Source organism: Myotis daubentonii, chromosome 11 (assembly GCF_963259705.1).
Source record: "Myotis daubentonii chromosome 11, mMyoDau2.1, whole genome shotgun sequence".
Taxonomy (NCBI): Eukaryota; Metazoa; Chordata; class Mammalia; order Chiroptera; family Vespertilionidae; genus Myotis; species Myotis daubentonii.
In genome coordinates, this window is record NC_081850.1 from 65,415,440 (window position 1) to 65,432,126 (window position 16,687).

Here is a 16,687-nt window from a genome sequence, read left to right on the forward strand (position 1 = left end):
GGGTTCTATATGCCTATCAAGGACTAGCAGAGTACCTAACAATGGAGGAGGTGTGTGTGTGGATCAAGCTTCTTCTCATGACTGGGATTATGGCGTTCTTTGTCTAAAATCTGACTAGACTATGTTGTCTTAGAGGACATGTCCTTAAGCACAATTTAGCACCCTGATTTTCAAATTAAGCTCCTCTGACCTTAGACTTTGCAGGTGGGGGAAGTTGTAGAGCAGCGGTTCTCAACCTGTGGGTCACAACCCCTTTGGTGGTCGAACGACCCTTTCACAGGGGTCGCCTAAGACCATCCTGCATATCAGATATTTACATTACGATTCATAACAGTAGCAACATTACAGTTATGAAGTAGCAACGAAAATAATTTTATGGTTGGATCACAACATGAGGAACTGTATTTAAAGGGCCAGAAGGTTGAGAACCACTGGCTTCAGGGCCTGAATGAGGGGTCCTAGGACCTTTGCTTCACCCTCGCAGTGTCTCCTTTTTTCCTGTTTTGCATATTGGGGTTCCACATAGGATCTCCCATGACAAAAGGACCCTGCTGCTATAACCAAGTTTCAAGATACCTGACTTTGAAGCTAGTTGGGCCTTTAGTAAATCTTGTTGGAGGTGAGGCAGATTTGTGAAAAAAAGGGACGCAGGTGTGATGAATGAACCATCTCAGAGACCAGGAGCTGGTTAGTGGGGCAGGGCTGAAAGCCTCACACTCACTGCTTTATAGTCAGAATGCATGATGGAGTCTACAGGGAGGGGGTAAAGGTCAGATCTTGGGAAGGAAAGGGCTTCCTGTCTGTAATGTTTGTTGGGCCCAGCCGCTTCCCTCACCAGACTCACAGCCCTGTGGATGAGTTCTCCAGGCGGTCAAGGGCAGGCAGGAGATGGGGCAGTGAGGGGAGGATACGTTCTTGGGGTACAGAGTCTTTGACCGCAGGGTCCAAAGGCCCCGGGCCAACTACTAGAAAGCTGTGCATGCCTACAGCCTGGGCCCCCTTATAATCATTGTGGTAACTGTCCCCAATATGGGCCGCCACTGCTGGTTCTACATGAGCAAGCCGCAAGGCTTCCTGGAAAATGCGGGGGTCCGGCTTGCACCAGCCAGTAGCCCCAGAGGTCAGCACAAAGTCGAAGTGTTCCCGCAAACCGAGACCCATCAGGATACCCTCTAGTCGCTCGTCAAAGTTGGAGACCACTGCCAGCCTCAGACCTCGTTTTCGGCACCCCCTCAGGGTGTCCTCGGCTCCCTCCAACACCTGCCAGGTACAGGGTCTGCTGAAGTCTTTGTACAGCTGGTCAGCGATGGGGGCCACAGCCTGGGCATCCCGAGCACCCGCCAGGTGGAAGGTCTGCAGGACCACATCCTGCCACCACTGGCGGCAGGTGAGACCCTGGCTCAAGCCATAGTTGGGGAAGCTGTGGTTCTGAGCCCTGATCGCCTGCCCAAAGGCTTGTTCCAGGGCTGGGGCCTCCACCTTCAGCCCGTGGGCCCGAGCGCTGGAGGCATATTGCTCCCCCACGGGCCGGCGGAGCCTGAGCAGCGTGTCCTTCACGTCCCACGTCAGCAGTCGGATCTGTAGCTGGTGCGTCATGGGTCTGCAGGACGGGCCACGTCTACTCCAGATCCACCTTACGTTCCAAGGGCCAAGGGGAAACCGAGTTGGACCACACCCTTCTACAACCTAATGGTTGTCTCTTTCTGGGCTGCGTGGGTCAGAATTTCTGGTACTTGGGGAATGTCTTCACAGCAGAAGATCCTGGAATGAGACGGCAAGTAAAGTGGGAGTTCAGGTTTTAGACTGGATTCAAATTCTGGTGCTGCCAACTCAGTGTGTGGCCCTGGGCGTATCACTCTTGGAAGCCCTGTCTCTTCATGGGGAAGAACACAAGGACCCAACCTCGCAAGATTATTGGACTAAATGAGATTATCCGTTCATTGCACAATTTTCTGAACACTGATTATGTGCTAGATGCTGGGAACAGGACAGGGTTCCGGATCTCATGGCATTTATAGCATTAAATAATAGGGGATACAGATGTTATACAAAGAACTACACAGACACTTGGGCTTAATGAATGCAGCATGAACCGTGAAGTTATAAATCCAAGGACCTTATCTGGTCTTTGTCAGGGAAACTCCAAGGCAAGTGAAGTTTCAGTGGGGATCTGAAGAATGACTATGCAGAAAGAGAGGTGGTTAAGTGTTCCTGGCACTGAAAACAGCAAGTGCAAAGGTCCTGAGGCAGGGCAAGGAGTCTGGTGCTTGGGGTAGAGAGGGGCCAGCTCAGGCAGGGCTGTGTAGGTCAAGATAAGGAAACAATTATGATTGCTATTCCTATTGTTAGCAATGCCAAAGACAGAAGGGTCCTTGCAGACCATCTGACCAAACCCTTGGCTGTTCAGCAGGGAAGACTGAGCCAGAGAGGAGCAGATATTTACCTAAGATCACAGTGAGTCAGCAGCATAGCTAGGACTACAACCCAAACTTCCACTCTTTGACCAGTGCTTCCTTCCACTGCTTAGGCATATTGAATTAAAAAGAAAATCTTTTTGGCAAACCTGTACAGCATAGGACAAAAAGCAGACCAGAGCTGCCTGGTCCTACCTGCCTTTAAGCCTCTCTGAGCCCCAGCTTCATCTTTTTTTTTTTTTTTTAAATATGTTTTTATTGATTTCAGAGAGAGGAAGGGAGAGCGAAAGAAACATCAATGAGAGAAACATTAATGAGAGAAACATCAATGAGAGAAACATCAATGGGCTCCCTCCTGCATGGCCCCTACTGGGGATTGAACCAGCAATGCCAGCGTGTGTCCTGTGACCTCCAGGTTCATAGGATGATGCTCAACCACTGAACAACACCGGCTGGGCCCAGCTTCATCTTTAATGGAGGGAACACCTACCTGCCTGGGTGGACAGCAGTGAAAGAACTACTGCCTTAACGCACAGGAAACATACTCCTCCACCTGTCGTCCACAGGCTGGACGCAGCTTCTTTCCCCAGAGCTAAGTCAGGGTTCCTGCAGGGATCTGAGGGTCCAGAATTCAGAGTGCAGCCACGTGTTTGCCGAGGAAGGGACGTGGCTGGTGAATCTGGGACATACCTTAGAGGAAGCTGGTCAAGGACATGACTTTAAGTCTGTTTGGAACTTAGGGGGACCCACCGAAAGACCCTGCTCACTTTGCGGGAAGGGAGATGAAGGCCCGGCGAGGGACACTGGCACAGCTGAGCCGAGAACAAAGGCTCTGGCTCCCGACCCATAGCGTCTTGCATTTCTGGAAGCCGGAGCTGGGGACTCTGGGCTACAGGCATGAACTGCTCACCCTTCCTCCCCAACTCTCGGGCTCGGTGGCGGCAAATTACAGGTGTGCCAGCCGTTAGAGCGAGACCTCTAGGCTGCCGTCCACAGCGTGACCCGGGCGGGAGGGTCTTAGGGACGCAGGCCGCTCCTGCGGCGGCAATCTGGGGCCCCTGCTCACCTCCAGCGCGGAGCGCGTCCCGGGGGCTCAGGACTCACCTGCTCCTAGGGAAGCGCAGGAGGGAAACCGCAGGCCCTGCCGGCGTGGGAGGCGCGCAGCTCTGCCCGGCGCTGGGCCGCCTCTCCTCGGCCCCGCCCCTCCGGCCCCGCCCCTTCCCCCTCCTTCCTGCGCCCCGCCCGCTGAACCCTCCGCCCCTCGGCCACCCGCCCTCACCGTGCTCCTAGGTCCCCTCTCCGCCCCTAGGAAACTCCCACCCCCTCTCCGATCCCCACCTTAAGCCTTTCCGCCCCCAACCCGCGTCTCACCGTCACCTTGCACCCTCTGTGCCTCTGCCCCCCCACCCCCGCTTCCCCCTCCCAGCCCCTCCGTCTTCCTGGGGTTGGGACACGCCCGGGAGGGGCTCAGGCTGACTAGGGAAGAGGGGCTGTGGGACCCGGGAGGCTTGCTGAGTGCCGTGTGGACTTGGGCAAGGCAAAGCTCCTCTCTGGACTGCGTCCCCTGTCGGCACCAGGAAGGAATTGCTTTCAGTTGGAAACTTACCTAACTCAGGACAATTTGCTGAGGACAGAGTCCTCTGTAGTAACTTAACTGCCCCCCTGCCTTTTTTTTTTTCAGTGAAAGAAAAGAAGGTATTCATGCTCATCTTTAGAATGTATCCCGAATACCTTGGCTTCCTCCCCTCTCCACCATCACCGTGGTCCAGGTCACCGCCGTTGCTCCCTGGGGTTTGCAGTAGCCTAACAAGGCTCTTTTTCTCGCACCCTTCGGTTTTTCCCATAGCAGCAGAATGTGGGAAACTGGACCATACATAATAGGTTGAGCTGCTTTAGTTGTCTTTGGATCAGATGCAAAATACAACCCAAGCTTCCCAAGGGGTGTGGGACCCACCTTTCTAACCTCTAGCCCTGTCACCACCCTTCTCAGCGCCCAGCTCGCAGCAGTGCGGCCAGGCTCCTCACTGCGGGATCTTTGCACACTTGGTGTTATCCTCACAGTTTCTGGCGCTTCCCTCTGCTCTGTAAGGACCCTTCCTCTTCCCTGAACCTCAGGGAGGCCCCTCTTCCCCCATCTGTTATTCTCTGTCTCAGACCCTTTATTTTCTTCCAGGCACTTATTAGAATTTGTAACTGCTTTATTTGTCTGTTTTCTTGTGGCCTGTCTCTCCCATTCTCTTGGAATTGTTTCCATGCAGAGAGACAAGCTGAGGGCTGTCCGGCTAGATCCTCAGTACCCAGCACAGTGCCTGGGCACAGAAAACACGCTCTCAAAAAATATCTCTTTAATAAAAAGCCTTTTGGATGGGTGGCATCTTCAACAATCAGGAACTTTCTCTTTGCTTCTGAATTTTGATCCCCTGGCAATGTTTCTGCTCGTTAATGAGTAATTCTTGTCTGGGGTTTATGGCTCAGAGTAGAGCAGATCGCGGGCAGCCTGGCAACTGCTGGCCGTGTGGGAATCGCCTTCCTGTGGAATCGCAGCAAGTCTCAACTTTGAACTCAGGAATGTCAGTCTAGCCCCCAGGCCCGATGTCCAGCAGATGTGGCATGTTGCCAGAGGCCGTGGGCTTTCCACAGCTTCTGAGGATCCACGATCCAACTGTCTTCCTCTTCGCCTAATGCTCCAAACTCCTCTCCCAGGCCCCACAAACCTGTGCCCACGAGAGCTTTCAAACGGAAGCAACACCAGAGGAAGGAGCTAGGGTGGCAGAGGTGGCCTCAGGGCTGACACAGGGGAGGGTGGAGAAGCTTGGTGGAGCCCAGGAAGATGTGGCTGACAGTGGTAAGATTTGGCAGGAAAAGGGCACAAGGGCACAGTTCTAAAAGCAGCATTTACTTTGGTTTTCACTTCTCCAAGGCCCCGGGGCCTCTGTAAAGTTCTAGTTCTTGGGTCGTGCACACTCTCTCCATCATGCCTTCAGCCACTGCAAAAGCTGAGGTGTGTAGTAGGTGATGATGATGTCGGCACCTTTGTGGGAGAGAAACAGGAAACGGGGGGGGGGGGCAGGGGGGCATCAGCTCTGGGCATACCTTCTGGGAAATGAGGGCCAGCGGGGAGGAAGGCAGCTACTATGAAGAGGCACAGTTAGTGGGCGACACAATGTAAGACTGAGCCCAGTGCTAGTCAATCCTAGCTCTCTAGATTGTGTGACTGTGGACAAGTCATTTTCTCTTTCTGGACCTCAATTTGCCAATGAATAAAATGCACAGTGGGGAAGCAGATAAGCTGTAAGTTCCCTTCCACACTGTGTGCCATACCAATAAAACCAGCTCGCATTTATGGAGTGATGAACATATGCCAATTACACGTATCATCTCATTTAGCCCACATGACAACCACCTACCAGGTATCTTATCTCTACTATAGACAGGACTGAGGTTCAGAGAAGTGGCTAGGCCAAGGTCTCACAACCAAAAAATAATAGAGAGCTCTGCTTGCTTCACTGTTCCATGTTCCGTTCTACAGTCATGTCTTTTCCTCTCAGCCTGTGTCTGTTTAGATCACTGTTACCTCTGGGCCTAAGACTCCAGGCTGTTTCAGGACTTCATTTCCATTTCTGGGCAAGCTGCCTATTAGTCTGTGTCACAGGTCAAAAACCCCACCCCTGCCAGCTTACCAGCTCTGCGGAAGGCAGTCATGACCTCCAGTACAGCGGCCTTGAGATCAAACGCTCCAGCCTGGGCTCCGTGCCACAGCATAGCAAACTCTCCAGAAACGTGGTACACGGCCAGAGGGAGCTCTGGGTGCTGCAGAGAAGCAGCAGTAGGCAGAAGTGGAGGGTGGGTGTACCCCTGGGAGTGTCCCTTGTTCCCTGCCCAACCTTTGACCATCTTGAGCCCCATGCCCTGGGGCACTGCTGCGGACCCCTTCTTAAACTGTTAGAGCAGAGCTGTTCAAAGGCTTCTGCCCACTGGCGGCTCCTGGGCAGGGACAGGGAGGGGAGGATTCCTGTCCAGGGGCAGATTGCTTCCAACTCTGAGATTATGCAGTCCATCAGTCTAAGGTCCCAGAGCCCGCGGACACACTCTCTCATTTCCCTGAGCCCCCCTTGTCTCTGCTCTGTGCTCACCTTGTCCTTCACCTCCCGCACAATATCCAGGTAGGGCAATCCCGGCTTCACCATGACCATGTCGGCTCCTTCCCGGACGTCCCGGTCCTAAGGGATGAGGTGGGGTGTGGGCAGTGCCTGGGAGGCGGGGGGAGAGGGGAACAGGCTGGCCGGGGCTCAAGCCCTGGTCACTCACCACTGCTCGGAGCGCCAGGCCTCGTGCTCCCGGTGGCAGCTGGTAGCAGCGGCGGTCTCCAAAAGCTGGGCTTGACTGAGCCGCGTCCCTGGGAAGCAGCAACATCAGGGAGGGCTCCAGCTTTGGGCTAACGGGTCAGGGCTCTAACAGCAGACCCTAGCCCATCCCCACTCACCGGAAAGGCCCATAGAAACAGGAAGCAAATTTGGCGCTATAGCTCATCACCGATACCTGTGGAGAGAACGTGGGGATTGCGCTCAGTCAGCCCTTTCCAGTTGTTCTAGGGTCACGTACAGGAAAGGGACCTAGGCTGGGAAGCAGAGTGCCTGCGTTCTAGTCCCACTGGAGCTCTGGGCCTTGATTTCCCTATCTCAGGAGCAGAGGGTGAGACAATCCCAAAGACCTTGTCCTGTCCATCTTCAGTTCTGTGATTCTTGGCAGATGTGGGGGTAGGCCTCTCTCCTCTCCTCACATTCCCCCCTCTTCCCCCACCCCCTGCTCCTACCCTGTTGCCAAATCCATGTGCCATCAGAGCCTCCTTGATGGCTTCCACGCGTCCATCCATCATGTCCGACGGGGCTACCACCTGACATCCTGAGGGAGGGAGGATGGCCTTCAGGACTCTGGGACCCTCCTGTCTACTCCACCACCTCCCTGACCCAGAGGTTCTCATCCCTGCTGGTGGCTTACTCACCTGCCTTGGCATAGGCCAGAGCCACCTCTGCCAGCCGCTGGCGGCTCTCCTTGGCCTGGAAAGCCCCATTCTCGCTCAGAAGCCCTGCATGTCAGACAGCTGGATTTTAGGGAGCATCTGGCCTGTCCCACTGTGGGGAGAACTGGGGAGTGGGAGTGCAGGTGGCAGCAGGGCTGGTGGAGGGAGGGAACTCACCACAGTGACCATGGGAGGTGTAGGGGCACAGGCAGACGTCACAGGCCACCAGCAGGCTGGGGAAGGTCTTGCGCAACAGACGAACTGCTTCGACAGTCGGGGAGTCCTCAGCGTCTGCTGCAGAGCCCCGCTCATCCTAGTGACAGGGAAAGGACAAAGGAGGCACAGTGAGGACTCTCCCCATTTTGCACAGGGGACTAGACTTGCCCAGTCAGGGTGTCATAGTGCCACTTAGCTTCTTGGCCTTACATGGGTGCTGTCTTAATAACAGGGGCCATGTCCATTCGCCTGTGGCCCCAGGGCCAGCACAAGGCCTACACGAGGGTGTGGTCAGCGTGGAACCTCAGCTCACCTTCACCCAACCTCCCCTTCACCGCCCCTCTAATACCTCCCCCGATTCCTCACCTTGGGAACTCTACTGGGGACACCAAATACCAGGACGCAGCGCAGGCCCTCTTCCACCAGGGGCCTCAGCATCTCTTCTAGCCGGTTCACACCATACCTGCGAGGAGGGGCTGCAGTGAGGCAGGCCCCGGGCAAGGGTCCTCCCCACCCTGCCACACTGTGCCTCTACTAAGAGCCAAGTGGCACTTGGTACCAGGAGGGCTCAAGCCCCATAGTACTGGGGGTGGGGGCAGAAACGTACCCAACAAACAGATGGGTAAACTGAGGCACCAAGTGGCAGACTATGGGATTCAGCTGCAAAAGGCCCCTCCAAGGTTCTTTTATTGAACTCCCATTTGAAGTTAAGCTCTCCTCTCCAAGACTCTGCTAGGATGCCTCTGGTGATGGGTAGCCCATTACTTTACAAGGCTGCCTCTTCTGTTGTGGAACAACTTTGACCCTGACAAAACCCTTCTCTCTACTGAGCTGAAGTCACACTCTCCGGATCTTCTACCTCCTGACTCTGCTTCTGCTTCCGCTTCCTGGCATCTCCACCTGTAAAATCTCTCCCTCCATCATCCCCCTCCCTCCCCACCATGTCTCCTACCTGGCCACTCCTGGAAGGCTGGCAACAGGCTGTACATCATCAGGAACATCCCTGCAAGAGTGGGGGTGGGCTACGGATTGGTAGCTGTGGAAAGGGCCAGTGGTGAGGGGGGTGACGAGGGGGGATGGTTGGGGAGCTGGGAAGGAATATGGAAGTGGAGATGTTGGGAGGAGGATAGGGTCCAGTGTCTGGTCCCCCTGCCTGGCCAAGCCCAGGGCCTGAAATAATAATAGGAACAACAAGAATAACAGTGACAGCAAGAGCAACCTTACTAAAAGACAAGCAATCATAGGAAACACTCAAGTGGTTAAGAACTTGGACTCTTAAGTCAGAAGGTCCTCACTTACTATCACAGTCACTTACTAGTACTGACTGGGTGACCTTCTTAGCTTCTTGACCTTACATGGGTGCCATGTCCCTTCGCCTGTGGCCACAGGGCCTAAATGAGGGTGTACCATCTCTTTGAGCCTCAGGCCCTTTTTTTATGTCCTGGGTGGATTCATTCATTCATTCATTCATTCATTCATTCATAGAACAAATATTTACTGAGTACTTATTATGTGCCAGGTGCTGTTCTAGGCTCTGACAGTATAACAGTGAACAAAGCAGACAAAAATCCCTGCCCTCAAGGAGATAACAATCTAGGGTGGGAGTGGGAACCTTTTTTCTGCCAAGGGCCATTTGGATATTTATAAGATCATTTGCAGGCCATAAAAAATTATCAATTTAAAAATTAGCCTGCTAGATCTGGTCAAACATTTAATTAACTCACCCCTAATGCCTTGGCAGGGCCAGACCAAACGATTTTGCAGGTCTCGTAGGCCTGCAGGCTGCATGTTCCCCACCCTTGACCTAGGGGATAATATTCATACTTTCCTCATATGGATGCTGTCAGGGCTGAACGATAACAGATGTAGATGCTTAGCATAGTACCTGGTACATAGTGAGTTCTCAATAAATGTCAGCTGTTGCTATGCTATATAATAAAAGAGTAATATGCAAATCGACTGAAGGGCCGGTCACTATGATGCGCACTGACCACCAGGGGGCAGAAGCTCAACGCAGGAGCTGCCCCCTGGTGGTCAGTGCGCTCCCACAGGGGGAGCCCCGCTCAGCCAGAAGGCAGCACTAAGAATGATGGCTTAAGTCGGCTTCCCACGTGAACCAGGACCCCCCCCCCCCAGGGCTTCTGGACTGTGAAAGGGTGCAGGCCAGGCTGAGGGACCCCCCTCCTCCCCAGCGCACGAATGTCATGCACCAGGCCTCTAGTTATTAATAATCATGACTACCACCTCTTACATGTACATAGCACTTTGCAATCTACAGAATACCTTCCCAGCTTCTGTCCTACTGCAAAAGCTCAGGATGGCAGGTAAGACTTATTCTTATTTTCCAAAGGGGAAGATTGAATTCTTCTCAAGGCTTGTTTCATTCTTAAGACAGCTGTCCTTAACCCATACCTTGAGCTCCAAACTGACACCTCACTTTATCACCCGCAAACAGATGCCTGCTCTGGTCCCACCCACACCCTGTGGATCAGAGACCCGGCTCATTCTGGGGACTCACGTGACAAAGATGGGGTAGATGAGGTTGGAGGCACTGAATGTAGTGGCAGCTGCCTGCCAGGTCCGAAGCAATGGGTGGAAGTAGCCGCTGTGGAGAACAGACTGAGGCTGCATGGTGAGCAGTCAGGGTACAGGGTAGCCAGCTGGTTGGAACTGAGGGCTCCTGGGGTATCTGCTGGGTGTTCAGCTATGTGGGGACAACAGGAGGAAGGTGAGACATGGTCCCTGTCCCCAGGAGGTGGTCATATACCTCCCAAGCTCTTCTGGATTCCTGCATCTGCTCTCTACCTCAGTGTCCTCTGAGTGTGGCTCACCAGTCCTTGCTGGTCTATAAGATAAGTAGAGAAATGAAAGTAGGCCTTAAGAAACTTTCATAGCAATTTGAACCCAGTAATACAAAATTTGGGCTCATACTTATATGGCCTCTCTTTTTCTTTTTAAATAATATTTTTCTAGTAATTCATTTTTATTTTATAAAAAAAATCAATCTGGGCTGGATGGAAATTAGTATGAGGAACACTGATCTAGCCAACATTTGTACTTTGTTTATTCCATGAAAAATGTCCATCTACTTGGCAGAAAGTTTAGATAAACCAAAGTAAAAAACTCCCTGTAATTCTACCCTTCATACGTGGACTTGTCAGGCAGGACACACACTAAGAGGATTAAATAGTGGTTCCCGCCGAAACCGGTTTGGCTCAGTGGATAGAGCGTCGGCCTGCGGACTGAAAGGTCCCGGGTTCAATTCCGGTCAAGGGCATGTACCTGGGTTGCAGGTACATCCCCAGTAGGAGATGTGCAGGAGGCGGCTGATCGATGTTTCTCTCCCATAGATGTTTCTAACTCTCTATCTCTCTCTCTCCCTTCCTCTCTGTAAAAAATCAATAAAATATATTAAAAAAAAACAATAGTGGTTCCCAACACACACACACACCCTGTAGAGTGGCCATTGATGTCGTCTTTTCCAGCCCTCAAACTTCCTGCTACTCCCAAGCACAAGCCACATGTGGCTAGCTTCTGGCTCTGCTCACCCTGTTCCCTTTATCTAGAAGGCTTGTGCTCTCTCCACTCCTCCAGCCCCAAATCCTACCTGGCTGTCCACAAGGCACTCCTTCCTTCCCTCTCCCACTAAAGCCTCTCTTCTTGCCCAGGTCACACTTTCTCTTATATAACAGGTCTTTGTGACTATATCTTGTCTTGTCCCAGTAGACAGAGCTTCTCAGGTTTATAGTGAGTTCATTTTTTGTCTTCCCCACACATTTTGCCACATAGTAAATATTACATGAAATACCAGACAATATGTACTAAATGCTAAATAAATGTAAGACAGAAGGAAGCTGGGGCAGTAGCATTTGTTTCTTGAGCACCTACTGTGTGCCAGGCCACACTGGGCACTTGCACACAGGGTTTCTCATTGAGTTGGCACTACAGTCCTGGGCTGATTGAGTGCATCTCGGAGAGGTGGAACCTACCCTAAAAGAACTATGAGTTCCAATGTGAGTTTGGAGGTCAGAAAAAGCTTGTTGAAAGAAGATGAGGACTTGAACTGGTTTTGCAGGATGAGTGGGTTCAGGTAGTTAGAAGGAAAGGGGAGAATATTCCCTCAGGAAGAGAAGAGAGTCAAGGTAGGGAAGGAGGGATGGCTATGGACTGTTCTTAGGACCTAAGGAGGCAATCAATGGAACCAGGTGTGTATGGAGGGGAGGGGGGCAGATTGGGGACAGGAAGGTTTCTAATGGGGGTGGGTGGGTGGCCTGGTCAGAGCCTGGCTTTAGGAAGAAAATCCTGACCGCCTGAGCACAGCAGGTGGGAAGCAGAGGCGCACAGAGGATGCGGAGCCAGAGGGGTGGAGAAGGAAGGGCCATCATAAGGCGGCCAAGAGGCAGTCTCGTGGGGGGGACGCTTTCCTGACCTGGAGGGCAATGGAGACAGGGACCAGGCAGGAAGAGGGTAGTGGGGAGCAGACCTCGGAGAGGAGGTAGAGAGCTCCGTTTTAGAGACGTCCTTTTGGAGGCGTGTGCAGATGTCGATGTGAGCAAAAGTGACTCCATCTTTGCATCCCTGCTTTTGTTATTCCATGCTGAGAACTCTGACCTAACTCGTCTCAGCCAGCACCAAAGCCTCACAGTTAATGATTAGCTGTGTCCTATAAATTCACATACTGTAACCATAGATTCCTGTCAGTAAGTGACCAAAATGGCACATCAAACAAGATAAATATCAAACTATGCGTTGGCAATCATAAGACCTGTCTCATTGCATCCTTTGTCCTTTAGTCTTGTCAATCATTAGTAGTTCAGCTATACTACAAAAGGTTTATTAGTCTAGCTAATAATCTGCAGGGTCAGATGGGTTGTCTCTTCTGCTCTGACCCAAACTTCAGTAAGTAAATGACCCTATAATAAATTCTGTTATAGTCAATGAACTTGCCTGCTTCGTTTGTCAGTCTGAAGACACCTTTACAGATTGGTGGTTAATGTACTTGCACTCCACCTTCAGGCAAGGTGCTTGAGGGGACACTCAGTAGCCAAGTAGGGAAGAAAAAAATATCAAGAGCCACTCCTCTCTCCTTGTGTGAATGGGATCTCAAGGCTCAGAGAAAGGCAGGGACTTATCTGAAGTTACACATTCCCTTGGCCTGGGGAGTCCTTTAGTACACGGATGATGCCTTTCTCCCCAGTCTCCCAGGCCTCTTTTTATCTGACCCGCCTTCCTGTCAGGATTGGGGTTATCAGGAGCCACACGGGGCCCCATCCTACCACCCCACCCTTGAGCCACCATATCTCATCTGACACAGGAGCAAGCCAGGCCTCCCCGAAATGTCCCAACTCCCAAATGAGCAATCATTCAGCAGTTACAAAGTCCTGAGTGACTATTTTGTGCAAGATTTTGCTCTCAGACTGGCCAGTGTGGCTCAGTTGGTTGAGTGTTGTTCTGTGTACCAAGAAGTCCAAAGTTTGATTCCCAGTCAGGTTACATGTCCAGGTTGTGGGCTTGATCCCCAGTGGGGGGCGTGCAGGAGGCAGCCTATCAATGATTCTCTCTCATTGCTGTTTCTACTTCCCGCTCCCGCTCTCTATAAAATCAATAAAAAATATTAAAAAAAAAAAGATTTTGCTCCCAGGTCTGCCAGGGACTAGCCTAGCTCAGAGAGGTTGTCACTTGCCCAAGACTACACAGCTAGTTAGTAACAGCCAGAATTTGAATTTGTTCTAGACGAGTGCTCGGTTTTATCTACTAGTCCTGGTAAACACTTGATTCAGCAGGCACCTCTCTGCCTCGACTATCTTTGCTTTGCATTAGTGGCTGGAGAGCTGAGAAAACAAGGAAACAAGAATTGAGATAAGGAAATGTAGGCTCAGAGAGGTTAAGTAACTTTAACTTGCTCAATGTCATTCTGGAGTCAAATCAGATTCTGAAGCTGGGTCTACACAGGTCTCAGATAGCAGCAACCTCTGTGGCAGCTCCCAGCTTCTGGAATCCAGAGCTGCATTCCACTGGCTTCATTCTCGCTTCTACTTTAGAAGGCTGAGGGAGCAAATAAATGCCTTCTGTTTATCAGCAGCAACAGGGCAGGGCTGCCTAGGAGCTTTGCAGGAGGTGAGGGACAAGGGAGGGTGAGAGTGTCGAGGGAGGGAGAGGCCTCACTAGGGCAGTTCCGCTTTAATATCTGTGTGTTGTTGTATTTTAATTTTAGGGTTGAGGGAGATTTGATTTGAGAAATGGGTATCAGTAATAAAAAAATTAAGTTGAAAATCACCAATCCTGTTTATCGCTTTCATTCTGATGTGGAAATTGGATGCAGAGGCAACAGGGCCTGTCTGATATCACACAGTGAGTCAGGTACAGAGCTGGGCTTGAGCACGGGATCTCCTGGCTTCTAGTCCAGTGCCATACCCTGCACCACACATGGTCATTCTGTCACAACAGGTGCTGAATCAATATGTGTGGGGTAGAAAAACACCCCTGAGCAACAGAGTTGCATCTCTGTTTGCAGAGCAAAAGCCAGGTGGAGGTTTGGGAGATTTTCATACACTTGGGAGGGCACTTCTCTCAAATCAAGGGAGCTTGCAAGTCACTGCTTAAATCCTGTCACACCTCACTGAAGTCAAGAGCAAGTCACCATGGGACCCAGCACCTACCTATGCTCAGCCATATTAGAACAGGTTAGCTTTAACTAGAAGGCAGTAGAGGGTGGTCCAAAAAAAACTACATTTCAGGGTCAAAGAGCCCCAGGTCTGGTCTGTGCTCAATGTGTGACTCTGAAAGGTTGCTAGCCTTTCAGATTCTATAAAATGGGAGTTAATCAAACTGGCAAAGCTGCAGAGATTAGAGATAGTGAACAGGTATGTGCCTAGTCTCACAGTAAACACGTAGCTACTTTTATATTAGGAATAGAACTGATCTGGAACTAGATTTCCAGGCGTGCCATCACACCCGTGCCTCTGCACACACCCAGAAGGGAGAACTTTCATTCAAACCTGTGTGGGCTCCAAGGTCTTCCAAGACATCCCAGGTGGGGGTGGGGGTGGGATCGCTGCTTTCCAGCAGTGTGTGTGTGTGTGGGGGGGGGGGGGGATAATCACCACACAGATGCTCCAACCGAGGGGTGGACCAGGTGCTGTGGGAGGGATCTGTGTTCTCTGGGAGTCAAGGATGGCTTGAGGGAAGAGGGGACATTGAGGAATAAGTAGCTTTTCAAACTGGTTGTAAAGGTATCTCCTTTCTTAGAAGGCAGCTTCCCCAACCTGGGAGTAAGTTAAGTTGGGCCCTAAGAGCTGCTACCAGGAGGGACTGAGAAAGAGCTGCAGGGTCTGAGCCCCCCATGCTGTGCTCAGGGGAGGATTCCAGAGGTTATGGTCTTGGCACAGAGGGCTGGGAGCTACTGCCAGCTCCGGCAGCCTCTGCCACCAGCTGGGGAGGAGGCAGTCAGGGGCCAGCTAGGTAGAAGGTGGCCAGGGCTGAAAAATCCAAAGCCCCTGAGGGGCCCAGGACAGCAGCTGTTAGGCAGTTATGACAAGGGACCGACTTGTTTATTCAACTCACATTTCCTGAATGTCTACTCTAGGCCTGTCCCAGTGCTACACACAGGAATTAAAGAGAAGAATGAGACCCGGGCCATGACCTAGAGCTTTGAAGAGCCGTTTCCTCCGGGCTTAGCCATTTGGAGCTATGAAGAGAATTAGCCAGGTCCACAGACTCCTAAGACATCTTGGCTAAGAGGGTCCTTAAAGCTTGTTGATTACATCACCGAAATGATGGCGAAACTGGGTTCAAGGAAGGACAGGCACAGGCCCAAGATCATGCAGGGGGTAGTGGCAAATTTAGGGCTAGAATTCAGGTCTCCAGCAGCCCAGTTTTCAATGCCCGCTATTACCCCTTGATACTTTAAGTTCAGATTTCAAAGCCCACAGCAGAGTTGGGCTGTGGAGAACTCTGGGTGAAGGGGTGGGGGAGGGAAGCCGACCCGTGACTCTGGACCTGGATGCAGCTGGCAGCATGATAATAAAGTGTGTGGATTTTGGAGTCTGTTCTAGCTGTCACTTCCCAGCTGTGTGACTTCAGTTGCCTCATCTGGTAAATGCGGACTTGAATCGCCCTCAATGGGCTGTTGTAAAGACTCAATGGGCCAATGCACGTACGTACAAGCCTAGCACAAGACGGCTGATACAGTTCCACCATTCTCCCACATCGGCGAAGTACCTCGCGCTCTGCACCGAGTCTGCTCCAGGGGTGTCCAAGGGAGTAAACACCAAGGACTGGACACGTGCCCTCCAGGACTACGGCCCCGCGGAGACCCTACCCCGGCTGCAGCCGGGCAATCCACCTCTTAGAGCCCAAATACCGGCCCCAAAGGACGGATCCCCGGCTGCGCTGCCAGCGCTTCAGGAGCACAGCACAGTCTGGGTCTAGGGACGCGGTGCCACAGCCTCCGCCTCCGCCATCTCCCCGCGTCCGGCCCCCGCTTACCTTACCTCCTCGGAGCTGCGAGCCTACGCTCCCGCCACCGCTCCCTCGCTCTCAATCTAGTCTCCCCGGTGCACGAGGGGCGGGCTGCTTCCCGGAAGCGGCGGCCAATTCACACCCCGCCCCGCCAGCGAGCAGGCCACACCCCCGGGGGCTCTTGGCTGGAGGGCTGACCAGCTGCAGCCCCGCGAGGGGCGGGCGGGCTCGCCAACCCTCCGGCACACCCGATTGGCTAGGCGCCGGCGCTCACGTGCGTGTGAGGCGGGACCAGCGTGGGCGGGGATCGGCGCGGGGGAGGCTCAGGGGTGTGGGGGAGTGAACCTTTCTTTCTCCGGAGCGGTGACAGCCCCGCGGGGCTCTTTGCAGTCCTCGTCTTCGCAATGCACAGCACACTTGGCGCTGGTTAATTATTTGTTGACATAGTGCGACGTCAAGGACGTTAAGACAACACCGTGATGCCCAACGCAATTGCTAAGTTCGTTTTTGCGGACTGAGCATTTGAAAGTTTTTTATTTCAGCACCAGCCGCCTTCCAAGTTTTAAGAGAAAATGTA

The 16,687-nt window shown here is 52.4% G+C and overlaps 2 protein-coding genes across 10 annotated transcripts; both read right to left on the reverse strand.

Moving 5' to 3' along the window:
* Nucleotides 1-677: 677 nt before the first annotated feature.
* On the reverse strand, nucleotides 678-3,604 carry HDHD3 (haloacid dehalogenase like hydrolase domain containing 3). 2 transcript variants are annotated; one of them, XM_059657694.1, is made up of 2 exons: nucleotides 3,519-3,604; nucleotides 678-1,761 (listed from the first exon to the last, which is right to left on the reverse strand). In XM_059657694.1, exon 2 carries the CDS (start codon nucleotides 1,594-1,596, stop codon nucleotides 841-843), a length of 756 nt encoding a protein of 251 aa, XP_059513677.1. In that variant the 5' UTR covers nucleotides 1,597-1,761; nucleotides 3,519-3,604; the 3' UTR covers nucleotides 678-840. The 2 variants fall into 2 exon arrangements, with proteins under 2 accessions (XP_059513677.1, XP_059513678.1); XM_059657695.1 differs by lacking the exon at nucleotides 3,519-3,604 and adding an exon at nucleotides 2,444-2,517.
* Nucleotides 3,605-4,744: 1,140 nt separating this feature from the next.
* Nucleotides 4,745-16,334, reverse strand: ALAD (aminolevulinate dehydratase). Of its 8 annotated transcripts, none has more exons than XM_059657690.1 (12): nucleotides 16,143-16,332; nucleotides 10,169-10,342; nucleotides 8,603-8,653; nucleotides 8,017-8,113; nucleotides 7,612-7,747; nucleotides 7,417-7,500; nucleotides 7,228-7,316; nucleotides 6,898-6,953; nucleotides 6,723-6,810; nucleotides 6,548-6,634; nucleotides 6,095-6,224; nucleotides 4,745-5,445 (listed from the first exon to the last, which is right to left on the reverse strand). In XM_059657690.1, exons 2-12 carry the CDS (start codon nucleotides 10,279-10,281, stop codon nucleotides 5,387-5,389), a joined length of 990 nt encoding a protein of 329 aa, XP_059513673.1. In that variant the 5' UTR covers nucleotides 10,282-10,342; nucleotides 16,143-16,332; the 3' UTR covers nucleotides 4,745-5,386. The 8 variants fall into 8 exon arrangements, with proteins under 8 accessions (XP_059513673.1, XP_059513671.1, XP_059513670.1 ...); XM_059657688.1 differs by having other exon boundaries at nucleotides 10,169-10,354; XM_059657687.1 differs by having other exon boundaries at nucleotides 16,138-16,332.
* Between the last annotated feature and the right edge of the window lie 353 nt (nucleotides 16,335-16,687).

What these genes read in the sequence shown, in the direction of transcription:
- ALAD (XM_059657690.1), bottom strand. Translation starts at nt 10,281, where the DNA reads ATGCAGCCTCAGTCTGTTCTCCACAGCGGCTACTTCCACCCATTGCTT. An exon ending in TGTTTCTATGGGCCTTTCCG is followed by an intron (nt 6,811 to 6,897) that starts GTGAGTGGGGAT and finishes GCTGCTTCCCAG; the next exon opens with GGACGCGGCTCAGTCAAGCC. An exon ending in TGCGGGAGGTGAAGGACAAG is followed by an intron (nt 6,225 to 6,547) that starts GTGAGCACAGAG and finishes GCTTCTCTGCAG; the next exon opens with CACCCAGAGCTCCCTCTGGC.
- HDHD3 (XM_059657694.1), bottom strand. Translation starts at nt 1,596, where the DNA reads ATGACGCACCAGCTACAGATCCGACTGCTGACGTGGGACGTGAAGGAC.